The 14,464-nt window shown below is 37.5% G+C and overlaps 2 protein-coding genes across 2 annotated transcripts; one reads left to right on the plus strand and one right to left on the minus strand.

The window, feature by feature from the left end:
- Positions 1-250: 250 nt before the first annotated feature.
- On the minus strand, positions 251-1,687 carry LOC133814229 (uncharacterized). Its single transcript, XM_062247222.1, has 3 exons — positions 1,456-1,687; positions 862-1,208; positions 251-790 (listed from the first exon to the last, which is right to left on the minus strand). The coding sequence occupies exons 1-3, from the start codon at positions 1,685-1,687 to the stop codon at positions 251-253; spliced, it is 1,119 nt and encodes a 372-aa protein (XP_062103206.1).
- A 10,800-nt stretch (positions 1,688-12,487) lies between these two features.
- On the plus strand, positions 12,488-13,786 carry LOC133814245 (uncharacterized). Its single transcript, XM_062247236.1, has 3 exons — positions 12,488-12,629; positions 12,770-13,014; positions 13,763-13,786. Exons 1-3 carry the CDS (start codon positions 12,488-12,490, stop codon positions 13,784-13,786), a joined length of 411 nt encoding a protein of 136 aa, XP_062103220.1.
- Positions 13,787-14,464: the final 678 nt, after the last annotated feature.

Here is a 14,464-nt window from a genome sequence, read left to right on the forward strand (position 1 = left end):
TTACGCTCATAAAAAGTTAGAGCAATAAGAGCATGAGGAAGTATATTTGGTGTGAACTTATGGAATGGTAAAAATTTCTAAGTTAAAAAACTAAATTCTCATGTGAAATTAAAGGCATCCAAAAACTTTGCTATGCACAATAAAAACTTAGAAGTTTGAAATTGTCAGCAAGGAAAGAGTAAAGTGCTAAATGTCAAAATAGCTCACTAGTTCGAGCAACAAAATACAAAGTAAAGTAGACTGTGATAAACTATAAGAGGGAGTCACAGGCGAGCTCCTCTAGAGGGTTGATCGACTCCCTCCTCTGCATCAACTGCTCCTCTCGCTCGAAATGATATAGCAGAGCAGGTTGGGGCGAGTGCAGGAGGGTGACAGCTTCTTCAGCGGCTCTTGCTTCACATCTGGCAAGATCCTCTGCTTGGGCCTCCTTGGGGAAACAATCAAGATTAAGAGGCTTGTTCAGCTTCCAGACCTTATAGAAGCAGTCAAAACTGGCCTCCTCAAAGCGAATCAAGTCAAGCTCTTTTTCTTGCTTCAGCTCTTCGTTCTCGCTAATCAACCTCTCATTGTCTCGAACTAACTCTTTAATATCGAGGGATTGCTTCTCCAATTGAGTTGTCAAGGAAGCATTGTTTTGAGCCTGCTTTTTGAGAGACTCGTCCCGTTCAGCTATAGTTCTCTCTGCTTGCTCCAGCTTGGACCTGGCCTCCACCAGTTGATCGTCCTGCACCTTGATCAGCTCCTTGTAATCTACGGCTCGAAGCTGAGCATGACCAATGGTGACAAGTGACTGCATGGAAGACAAAAAGTTAATACAAGTAAAAATACTAATAACAAAGTATCTCGAGGAAAAATGCTTACCTTCATCAATTGAGCGAGTCCTCTCTTCAAGACAACTTCGACACTAAGTCGAGGGTAGGAGTCTAGGCTTTGAAGCGTCGATGCATCACGGCCAATATCCTCAAGAAGCCCCTTGCCCAGGTCGCTAACAGCACGAAAAAGCTCACTCGAACTACCCTGGTGAGTAGGAGTTAGGCTCGCAGAAGGAGGAAGGGAAGAGGGGGTCAATGGCGGAAGTGTAGTTGGTCCCCCAGGTTGCCTCCCTTGACTTGGCGGTACTACCTTCTGAATCTTCTGTGGAGGCGTAGAGCCACGTCCATCACCAATTTTCCTCTTTGAAGCAACGCAATCTCTGAACATGTCTGAATCTGCCAAGGATGAAAAAACAAGATTGTTAGAGAAATAAACATAATGAAACATATGCAAGTGTATACTACAATTGTGATACTCTCTAATTACCAATTATAAAAAATATGCCTATTTTCACTAAGCATGTGTTACCTGCGTTGAAGATCTGATCAAGGAACTCATCCTCGTCGTCCGAGGATGAGCTAAGTTCCCCTTCAACCTGGATAGCTTTTCCTTTCCCAGGTTGAGCGGGAATAGAAGATCTACGCTGAGGATCAGGCTCTCTAATGACTAAGTCACCAGGTCTACGGGAAAGCGGAGAAGGCCCAGGAGAATGCCGATCAGTCATTTGCTCTGTGCCCTCGGTAGACTGACCAGGCGTGTCGTTCTCCCCGGTGGTACTTTCCACCACCAGATCCTGCTCACATGGCACCAGACTCACCATCTGGAGAAGGTCCAGCGTGACCAACTTTTTTACATCCTTCTCTTTAAGACTCATGTTAGCCAATTTCTTGGCCCGCCTAAACATCCCTTCAGTAGGCAATGGTCGCTCAAACGGACCCGAGCGCGTAAAAGCCAAGTTGTTGGCCTCAATATCCAATGTGAGGAAGTATTCCTTATGATATTTCCCGGCGTTTGACTTATGGGAGATGCCATTGAGATATGTAACCCCCCTATGCCTGTGATAGAAATGGAAGAAACCTGAGTTGTTGTGAGAAGGATTGGTCCGAAGATCAAACAGGTAATGCACCTCATGAGGGGTGGGCTCGTCCCAACCATTCAGAAAATAAAGAATATACAGCGCAGAGAGTGCCTGTATCCCATTCGGCGTGATCTGAAATGGGGAGACGTTGAAGTAGTCTGCTACAGACCGGAAATACATGTGCAGCGGGAGTGTTGCTCCAGCATGCACATGGTGCCTGGACCAGGCACAGTACCTTCCACCGGGCCTATTGGCTCTTTGGTGCGAGCCTGGGCACGTCACGTTTGCCCCGCTTAAGCCTAAAGCTTCAATGTGTTTCTGGAATAGCGCGGGAGTAAGTTTTGAGGTTTCGGCAACGAACCAGGAGGGTTCTTCTTCTCCCTCATCACGTGGCTTCTGGACAGCCAAATCCTGAATCGCGGTAGCAAATTTCAGAGAAGGCTTTCTTGGAGCTGTGGTAGTGCGGGTTTGATTACGCTGTACCACCTTCTGTACTGCTCTGCGGGCAACCTGCGGGTCGTGTTCCTGAGGGAGCCTGTTAAATTGCTTCACCCTCATCGTCGACTCAGAGGCTTGTCGAAGAAACTGTTCCTCGTGGAGAAGATATAAAGCTGAGCGAGGGAGGATCTGTTTGAAGCGGTGAAGACGATCCTCTGGAGTGTAACCGGTAGACGAGCCTGGTGAGGAATCGCTATTCAAGGGAGTCTCGATTGTTTGCGGGGCGGATGATTCGGAGTCCGTATGGTTGTCACCTCCCCTATAGTCAGAGCGATTCATCTACAAAAATGAATAAAAAATGGGGAGGTGAGTAACCATACAGAAAAAATTCATCAAAAATAAGAGTTATTTTTATACTTGGAAAATTTTGTCTAAGTTATAAAAATATAACGCATATAAAAAAAAAAATAATTTTAATGCTCAAAGGTGCCTAAAAGGTACTTAAAGTATTGAACTTGTTAAAGCTTATAGAAGGAGGCATTGTTGGGATTTTCCTATAAGACTAAGTTCCTTATGTGTGTAGTTAACATACAGAGGTTGGGTATACACTTGGAAGGAAAAGAAGCCAAGGTCTACGGAATGTGGTCCGATAGGACCGTATGATTGTTCTAAGGGACAACTAAGCATTCGATCGAATGCCAAGATAGGATGGGTACTCATGACCAAAAGAGGCGTTCAGAGCCCATGGGTCAAGGAACCGTGCATCCACGCGAGCCCAGAGCAAAGTGCACTTGGTCCGATCGGACAACTTCTAGCCAGGAGACGTCCTGCCTCGCCACCGCTCGAGCTTCACGCGAAGTCCCCAAGACGTCCGATCGGACATAGCACGCACGAGGAGAAGATGTTGAGGTCCGATCGGACGTGTGCCTCGTGCCTCCAAAAAACTCCTAGCCAGCAACTGCAACAATTCAGGACCGATCGGGCATGGGTGTCAAGGGAGGTTCGAAATTTGCTGTCAAAAATTCGGGCACTTAAAAGCCAAGGAAGGGAAGTGTGGTCCGATCGGACCACACATTTGTCTGAAATTTTTCGAATCTCCGATCGGGTATGAAGAGAAAAGCAACCACTTCCAGCCTTGGACAAGAGCTCCGATCGAACCTAATGACTTAACCACAACTTAAGGAGGCGTCGTTGGCTAAGGTGTTTTGGCGTGGGCTCCGGTCGAACATAAGGTCCGATCAAACCAGATGGAACTTGCACGCCTCAAGAGACGCGTATGCCCAGAATTTCTGGGCAAAAAACCATGTAAAAAATGGCCCCTAATGGCATACTTTGCCTACCCCTAATCCGAACCAAATAGACAAAGCCCTAAAAATCCCTAGTCTCAAACACATTCCATCATTCACATAAAAAAAAAAAACAAGATCAAAGCATGTAAATGAAAGGTTTTCTTCATGTTCTTAAAAACCCATTACACTATCAAAACCCTCAAAACCCATATTCATGTTTATGTCAAAATACCAAAAATGTCTTGAAATTCCTAAAAGCTTAAGGGAAAATTCGGGTTACCCATGCCACAAACCTCATCAAGACAACAAGCAAACACATTGAACAAGACATATTCAAGAACTTCAAGAACATCCAAGGCACAAGCATATTCGGCCATGGCATTTTTTTTAGAAAAAAATGTAGCAATCTAAGAGGCATGGAGAAGAAGACTTACCCAAGGTTGGAGAGTTTTGATTTTACTTGGAGGATGCTTGAAGATGAAGAGCTCCCCTTTAAGCTTGTGAAGTCGGCAAGAGGAGGGGGTCCTTGAGAGGGTTTCGGCCAAGAGAGAAGATGAAAGGTTTTTTTTTAGAATAATTTTTTGTATGTGTGAAGAAGAGAATGTAAGGTGGAGATATTTAAAGGGAAAAAAGTGGGTTTTTCATTTACTTTTGGACCTTTGATATTCTGGGACTATTTTTCTCTCCACGATCATGGGTGGATTTTTGCAGTGATCGTAGGTCTGCTGCATGAAGATGAACAGTTATTATTTTTCATAATGACTTCAGCGGAGAAAAAGTTTATTACGTGAATAAATCATATAATAAACTTAGGGGGCAAATGTTATCCCAAAAATTTGAAAGGAATGACGTGACAGTGAAATTGACACGTGGCATGAGTCAGTAGGGTGATCTGGCTTAGTAATGGCCCAATACATCAGTTAAGGAATGAGACAGATAGTCAAGCCAAATACGCCCGATCGAAGAGAGTATTTAGACTGGGGGTTGCTTGGCTTAGACCTCAGTTTAAAGACCCATATAATTAAATTGGTGCCAAGTCCAAGAAAGTGAAGGGGAGGTATGAATTTTGGTTCAAGATATAAAAACAGTAGGTCCGATCGGACCTAAGCTTAGGGGACCTCTTGTTAAGCTTGGCTCGAATGAGTTCAAAAAGAATAAGGCTCAAGTTTTACTCAAAAGGGGAAAGCCACATAGTGGTCGATCGAGCATACACATAGGAGGTACCTTCGACCATTCAGGTCCAAGGAGAAGTAGATGGTGGCTCGGACCACCTTGGTCCGAGGAGAGAAGCCTAATGCCCGATCGAGCATTTGGTTGAGCGAAGAGGTTCAAACCTAGTTGGCCTAAGGAGAAGGATGTGTGCCCGATCGAACGTGGTCTTGTGGGTACCTTGGACCATTTTGATCCAAGGAGAGGTGGTGGCTCAGACCACCTAGGTCCGAAGAGAGAGGACCAAGGTCCGAAGAGAGAGGACCAAGGTCCGATCGGACCTTGGTTAGCCAAAGGAAGCTTGGACCATTTAGGTCCAAGTAAAGGGGCATTATGCCCGATCGCACAAGATCTCCCCCGATCGCACATGACCTCCCCCGATCGTGCAAGACGCCTGCAGGAGCGCTTGGACCATGTTGGTACGAGGATATGCTAGGAAGAAGATGGCTCGGACCATCTTGGTCCGAGGAGCAAAGTGTAAGGTCATATTGGACCTTGATTGAAGGAGTCAAATAAGGTGGTTTGAACCACCTTAAGCCAAAGAAGACAACCATTGTGTCCGATCGGACACAATGGAGGAGTATACCTCGAGTGTAGTTGACCTTTGGTCCAAGGAGAGCCATGCGTATGCTACCTTTGACCTACGTGAAGCTTGAAGAATAGTCAACATGCATGAGAAGCTACGTCAAACTGCCCGAAAACTACTTCAGTGAGAATTGGTCTAAGCATCCGGGAATCACTCAATCCTCATTCGAAATTAGGGATCAGTTATATTTTGAATGTTTATTTTGTAATATAAATATTAGGTAAATAATAGAATATCCCGATCAAAAGGGGATATCAGTTGAGAACCCAGGTCTATAAATAGGGACTTGGGAGGATCGTAAAAGGACTTTTTTGCAAAATTGAGAGTGAATCTGTATTCTAGAGAGAGAAAGTGTGTTGTTCTTGAGAAAAACCCATTTTTGTATTCTGGAGTATCTCACACTGAAGAAACTCAGTTGACAAGGTTCATCTGATCTTGAGTGTGAATATAGTAATAAAATCTCTAAGTGGATTAGGCTATTACCGATCATCGGGGCTGAACCACTATAAAAACCTTGTGTTATTTACTTCCGTTCATAAAAAACTGTCTGTTGTCGTTTATAATTCTCTTGAAGGTTGTCGTAGTTGACGTTCTCACGTCGTTGGCTAAATTCACAGTCAACATCTATCAATTGCATTGATTTGCATCGAGACCTATCGGGCAGATGGTTTTTTTCTTGAAAATCATGATTTTTAAGGGCCTATCGAGCTGGACATCGAGGTACATCGAGGTATATCTTAAAAATTATGATTTTCATGTAAAAAACCATATGCCTCGATACCACCTCGATAAGCATCGACATACCACGATGCAATTCATAGAAAGTGCATAATTTTTCACTGGGGTGTTCGTTTGAGGTGATTTTTTTTTAATTTGGGTATTTTCTTGAGATCTACACGTCTAATATGTTTACACATACATTTGGGAAGTTGAAAGCTTGAAAACACACCAAAGTTAAAAAACAATACCCTTATATTTTCAAAGTTGGGTATGTTTTCAAAATTTCAACTTCTCAAATGTGTGTTTACATATCCCAAACGTGTAGATCTCAAGAAAATACCCCAATTCAAAAAATCACCTCAAACGGACATCCGAGTAAAAAGTTATGCAATTTCTATCAATTGAATTGATTTGCATCGAGACCTATCGAGGCAGATGGTTTTTTCTTGAAAATCATGATTTTTAAGGGCCTATCGAGCTGGACATCGAGGTACATCGAGTTCTATCGAGGTATATCTTAAAAATCATGATTTTCATGTAAAAAACCATATGCCTCGATACCACATCGATAAACCTCGACATACCTCGATGCAATTCATAGAAAGTGCATAAATTTTCACTGGGGTGTTCGTTTGAGGTGATTTTTTTTTAATTTGGGTATTTTCTTGAGATCTACACGTCTAATATGTTTACACATACATTTGGGATGTTGAAAGCTTGAAAACACACCAAAGTTCAAAAACAATACCCTTATATTTTCAAAGTTGGGTATGTTTTCAAAATTTCAACTTCTCAAATGTGTGTTTACATATCTCAAACGTGTAGATCTCAAGAAAATACCCAAATTCAAAAAAAAAATCACCTTAAACGGACACCCGAGTGAAAATTTATGCAATTTCTATCAATTGCATTGATTTGCATCGAAACCTATCGAGGCAGGTGGTTTTTTCTTGAAAATCATGATTTTTAAGGGCCCATTCAGCTGGGCATCGAGGTATATCGAGTTTTCTGCAAATTTTTACGTTTCAGATCTAAAAAATTGCAAAAAAAACCAAAAAATCATGCGCAGATCACAAATTAGTATCTTAATTGATAAGGGATGGATGGATGGTGTCCAGAGAATAAATGTGACCCGAGAGAGAAGACGGATGGAGGCTGAAAAAATGATAAGGGTATTTTTGGAAACCAAACAAATACTAGCATTATTTTGGAATGATGTTAAAGAATGATATTTTTTTGATATATGCACCTACATTATGCATAAATACTCAAATTTCCCAATATAAATTTTGTGACAGATTTATAAAAAAAAAAAAAAGTTAATGTTATATTCAACCAAACATTTGCAATTATAAGTCAATACACAAGATACAAATTAACACAAAAAAAGTCAAGAGTTCATTTAATATTTATTAAGAAGATACAAAAATTATTTATTTTATTATTTTTTAAATCAAAATTATGTACTCCAAATAATTTATTATTAAAAAAATAATATATGGTTGGTCATTAATTGTCAACTACTAAATTATAATAATTAGTGACAATAAATTAAATAAAAAAGTAGTATTCATTGATATGTTCAATTTGGCTCATATTATATTTTGTGTCAAATTTGACACAATTTTTAGCATGAGTCAAATTTAGCATACTTTTTTTAGCACCATTAGAGTCATATTTTTTGTAAGATGTGCTAAATATAGTATTGCAACACATTTTTGGCACTCCATTAAAGATGCTATTAGTAGTCTATAACCATTAGATTTACTTACACACTTTTCTACAGGGAAATTTCATGTTCTATGCATAATAACATAGTGAAATTTTTTAATATGCCAACATAAAGATTCCTCCCACTAATGTGCCCCTACTATATTTTGGACAAAAATACTCGTTTCATTTAAAAATAGGCCTAAAAATATCAGATTCAACATCACACACATTTCTCTCTCTCCCTTCTCCATCACTCACGGCCACCACAACCTCCCCACGGCAACAGAGCACCACCTTCCCATAATGTCGCCGACATTACCATCGTCCTCTCCATTGGCGCTGCCATCTTCCATCACCATTGAAGCACCCCCATTGAATCTTTCACTGCATTTTTTATGTTTTAATAATTCAAAATGTAATTATTAAAATTGTATGTTCTACATACAAATTTTAAGATTTTACATGATCTAATATTGTAGATCTCGAAAAATATCAAAATTAAAAAAAAAATTTATCTGAAACAGACATTTAAGTAAAATGATATAAACCTCCAAAGTTTTTGTCAAATTTCAGTGCAGAGCATTGAAATTGCATCGAAAAAACATTGTTTTGGCAAAAATCAACTTTTCATGATTGCATTGAAACACCATCGATTTTTGCATAAAAAAAACATTGATTTTGCATCGTAAAAGCATCGATTTTGCATCGAAAAAGTATCGTTTTGGCCAAAAATCAAGTTTTCATGATTGCATCGCAAAAGCATCGAAATACCATTGATTTTGCATCAAAAAATCATTGTTTTGGCCAAAAATCAAGTTTTCATGATTGCATCATAAGAGCATCGAAACACCATTGATGATGCTCTCGTGATGCAATCGTGAAAACTTGATTTTTTTTTTTGCAAAACAATGTTTTTTCGATGTTAAACTGATGCAATTTTGATGCAAAATCAATGGTGTTTCTATGCTTTTGCAATGCAATTATGAAAATTTAATTTTTGGCCAAAACGATATTTTTTTTATGCAAAATTGATGATATTTCGATGTAATCATTAAAACTTATTTTTTTAGCCAAAACGATGCTTTTTCAATGCAAAATCGATGAAGTTACGATACTTTTGTGATGCAATCATGAAAACTTGATTTTTAAGAAAAATAATGCTTTTTCTATGCAATTTTGATGCTCTATACTGAAATCTGACAAAAACTTTGGAGGTTCATATATTTTCACTCAAATGTATGTTTCAGATGTTTTTTTTAATTTAGGTATTTTTTCGAGATCTACAAGATTAGAATGAGAGAGATAGTGAGAATGAGAGATGTTAGAGGAAAAGAGAGAGAGAGAGTTTGGACTGAGAGAAAAATGGGGTGTTTGAATGCCAGGGTTATTTTTGTCCAAAAAATTGAAACTTTTATATATTTGGGATAGTAACTTATGTTGGCATTTTAAAAAATTTCACTATATTATAACGCATATATCTTGAAATTTCTCTTTCTATATAAGATCCAATGGTTATTATTTAGTGGGTATTGGACAAGGACATCAATTTGATGTAAACTCGATACTTGCCATTACTAGTAACTTGTACATTTTTTTTATATATTGCAACTTGTACTTTTATGAAATATAATAATGCTAACAATTATTTTTTTCATCAAATAAAATTTAAGTGTTGTAATAAACTTGAAAAAAAAATTGTGAATTTGTGTGTGAAGTTACTAATATAGTATAGTTAAATTTATGCTATAAAATTTATAATTCTTTCGTTCTCATCATTTTTTAGACAAATTTATTTTAATTTAACACCATTTTTTTTCTTTTGCAAGTATACATGATAAAAAAAAAATATTGGTTTGGTAAAAGAAAGATTTGTAATGTCTAATTAAGATATTTGCTTATGAATATATTTGTAAAATTTAAAGATTCTAAATAAACTAATCAAATGACAAAAAATAATTTTTTATATAATATGAACTTGATATTTTGAAAATTATTGATAATATATGTATATATTTTTAAAATATAACGATAGTGAGAAATAGTAAATTGTGTCAATTCAAATAAAAAAAACAAATGTGGCACTAAATTTATTTAGTTTTGCTTTCTAATTTCTATCTATGACGGATAATAATGATAAATTATGATAATTAATAAATTATTGGGAATAATTTCATATTTGTGCTATTTATTGAAAAAAAATCTAGGAGTCAGAATCAATTATGATGATTATTATAAAAGATAGCAAAAGTTAACCTACTTTAACCATGTAATATTACGTAATAGTGCTTTACTTTGTGATAGCACGTTTAGTTAGAGTTGTTAACTTTAATATATAAAAAAAAATTCTAATTACAAGTTTTGTTTACAAAAAATTGTAAATTTATTTGTATTATAAAATCATAAATTCAAAATAAAAAGCATAATTTTAAATTATAAACTTACAATTAATAAACTATACGATTTGGAGGGAGAGACACATACAATATCATTATATATTTAAATTATTACAATGGTAGATGTATTAGGAAGCACTAAATAATTGTAATAAAACTTATATATCAATATTTTTCATCAATTTATGTTTCAATTAGATATTTAACAAATTATACTATTGTCTATAAATTTTATACCATGACATATTAAAAAAAATTGAAATAGCAAAATTAAAATAATATTTGTAAGTAAGTCAACAAAATTTTACACACTAAATAATAAAAAACTTTATTCAAATAACTGCTTTGTTATTTATTCATTTAAAAAAAAATGTAAATGCGAAATTATCAACTATGTGAGAATATTATAATTTCTTTTAATAAAGTGATAATATTATATTGATAACTTTGCAATATTGTCTGATAGTGATTAATATAACATTTATTTTACTTTTGTAATTTCTTTTAAAAGTTTAGAGTTATAACTTAATCACCTATTATAAAATTACAGTTTTACTATAGTGATATGTATTTGTAATATTATATTTATTATCATTATATTAATGTAAATTTCACTAATTTTCATATTTCAATTTCTTTTTAATTTTTTTAAATTAATTTAATAATACTAGTATATTAACTACTAAAGTCACTTACACTACAAAAAAAAAAAAGAGTTTTAGAGGAGCAACATTATTAGTGGCGACATAATTTTGTCGCAGCTAATAAATGCTCCACTAAAGTATTTAATTTATAACTTTATTAGCGGCAACATATAGTCTTATTAGGGGCAACATGTCGCCCTAGTTTATAACTTTATTAGTGGCGACATATGGTCTTATTAGCGGCGACATGTCCCAAAAAATGTATTTTCCAATATTTCGGTAAAAAAAAACGTGGGAAATGTTATTTAAAATGTGTAAAAAATTTGGTGGGATTTTTTTTTGAATAATTATTAGGGGCGACATCTCTAGTATTCGTCCCTAATAATAGAGATATTTTCTTAAATTTGTGAAAACTTTGGAGGATTTCTTGCGGTCGATCTTCACTGGGGCATGTCGCCCCTAATAATATTGTTAAATTTCCAGATTTAACTTAATATAAAACAGTGTTGTTTAGTATATTCAAGGCGAATGTTTTCACTATTAAGGGAAACATTTATTATCGCTAATAATCTTGTTACATATAGATTCCTTGATCATCTTCCTCATTTCCCCCTTGTAGAGCCAAAAAATTTAGAATCCCCTTCTCCGCCTATTTGCCTTTTTGCCCTCTAATCTCACTAAATCTCTCTCAAAATTCACCTTAATCCCACCCAAACATCAAATATCTCCTACTTCCCACCCAAAAATCACATAATATTCTTCACCTTTACCTAGATCCCCCTATCTGAAAACTCTTAAATCCCCACTCCATTTTTCCCTAAAGGGAAATTTGACTTTTTATGCTTAATAGTGTGGTGTAATACAAAATAATGCCAATTCATTTTTGGATACCCAAAATACCCCTAAAAACAACTATCTCCTCTCTTTCTTCTTCTTGTTTCTTCCTCACTCTCACTCACCTCACCTCACCTCACACCACCACTAAGAGCACCACGGTAGAACCCCATCAAGCAAGGGACCGCCACTAAGAAAGCCATTTGTAGAGGGGATCAAGACCAAAGTAAGGGTTGAGAAATCTTGGAGAAAAATTTAATGGGTAAGCAATTTTTTCTTAAATACTTGGATTAGTGATGTTTCCTTTAAACTTTTTGAACATTTCGAATAGATCTGAGCAATATTTGTACATTTTTTTGGGCTTTTTCTGGTTTTTTGTCGATCTGCGTTTTTTGGGAATTTTCTGGGTTTGTGTTGTGCTCGATGGGTGCTCGATGCCTGCTCGATGCAGGCTCGATGGCACATCAATTTTAGGGTTGCATGTTCTGCTCGATGGGAACTTGATACCTACTCGATGGTTACTTGATGGTAATGTGCATTCTCACTATTTCATGCATGCTCGATGGATGCTCGATGCCTGCTCGATGTAGGTTCGATGGCACATCAATTTTAGGGTTGCATGTTCTGCTCGATGGGTACTCGATACCTACTCGATGGTAATGTACATTCTCACTATTTCATGCATGCTCGATGCAAGCTCGATGGCACATCATTTTTTACGTTGCATGTTGTACTCGATGGTTACTCGATACCTACTCGATGGGTACTCGATGGTAATGTGCATTATCACTATTTCATTCATGCTCGATGGATGTTCGATGCCTGCTCGATGCAAGCTCGATGGCACATCATTTTTTACGTTGCATGTTGTGCTCGATGGTTACTCGATACCTACTCGATGCAAGCTCGATGGTAATGTGCATTCTCACTATTTCGTGCATGCTCGATGGAGGCTCTATGCAAGCTCGATGGTCATGTTTTTCAGCATCATTAAAAGACCATTTCCTACCATCTGTTTTTCAGCTAACTGTATTTGTGTTTTTTTATTTCAGGTTCTACTGTTTACGTATTTGTTTCTTACAACGGTGTTTGGGAAATGCATGGTAGGAAATGGTATTTTAAGGATGCTGAAGGTGAAGTGATACCAGTAGAGAATGATGTCACTTACTTGCAACTACTTGACATACTGCACGAGACATTTCAGGTGGGTAGAGAGGTGTATGAATTGAAACTCGAGGTTCCATACGTATGCGGCGAGCAACCATTTGCACCGGTTCAATTGAAGAATGATCGTCAAGTTCGTGTATTCTTAGGAATAAGCTTGAAAGAACGAGTAGTCTTATATGTGACTCCAGTTAAGAAGAATGTCATATCAGATCCTTCTCCTAGTGTGAACAAAAAAGACATGACCAGTGTCGATCCATCTCCTGCAGGTAGCAGTTACAAACATCTTAGCGAGGTGGGCAATTTTGTTCCAATTACTGATCCGATGGCTACTATTCAGCTTGATATACCACAACGAGGTCCCACAGGTGTGCTTGAGGCATATGAGTACGATCCCTATGTGAATGATGGTCCAGTTGGTAATTGCTTTGAAGATAATGATGATGGTTCCGAGGATGACTCGTATTATAGTGCAGATGTTTCAAATGAGGAGTTAGACATTTCCCAAGCCCAACAAGTAGAAGAAGAGTCAGGACTGCCTCTTGCACATGCACACCTCCCAACTCAAGGACGCCGAGCACCTTCTCGAAGCAGTAATCAACCTGCTAGGACAGAAGATAACACTGGGTGGAGGGAGACAATTGTATCAAGAGAAGATCACACCAGATGGAGTGCCCCAATGTTTACAAAAGAAGATATTGAGGCATCTGCTAAAACCCATTCCTCATCATCTGGTGGACTAATGGGAGAAATATATGTTGGGAAGACTTTTGAGGACAAGATTAATTTAAAAACCAAAGCTGCTCTATTTGCAATGAAGAATAAATTTGAGTATATGGTGAAAAAGTCTGGTACTGACGTGTGGTATATCACATGCAAAGATCCTGACTGTTGTTGGAGACTGAGAGGGAACAAACAACCAATGTCCCCCATGTTTGAGATCACGGTATACAAGAGCGTACACACATGCTCACTAGAAGTGCGACAAAAAGGTCATTGTCAAGCTGCACCGTGGGTCATTGGACACCTCATAAAGAACAAATACGCAGTTGATGGGACCAGTTACATGGCAAACAACATAAAGGAGGATATGAAGAAAATTTTTGGTATTGATATGAGTTATGAAAAGGCATGGAGATGTAGAGAGAAGGCACTTACGTATGTTAGGGGGACATATGAAGATTCGTATTGCAAGTTGCCATCCTACTTGCACATGTTGCAGCAAAAGAATCCAGGTACAATTACTGATTTTGTCACTGAAGATGGTCGTTTCCTATATTGCTTCTTTGCCCTTGGAGTTTGTAGGAGAGGATTCAGATTTTGTCATCCTGTGATATGTGTGGATGGCACATTCTTGAAGAATAAGTACGGTGGCCACATGTTATGTGCCGTTGCTTTGGATGCGATTAGTCATTTATATCCAATTGCGTTCGGGTTGGTGGATAGTGAGAACCACAACTCGTGAAAATATTTCATGACGAAGTTGAAGGAAGCCATTGGGGACGTTGATGACTTGGCTTTCGTGTCAGATAGGCATGCGAGTATTATTCATGCTCTAGAGGCTGTCTTTCATGATGCCTACC

The sequence above is a fragment of the Humulus lupulus genome, chromosome 1 (assembly GCF_963169125.1).
Source record: "Humulus lupulus chromosome 1, drHumLupu1.1, whole genome shotgun sequence".
NCBI classification, from domain to species: Eukaryota; Viridiplantae; Streptophyta; class Magnoliopsida; order Rosales; family Cannabaceae; genus Humulus; species Humulus lupulus.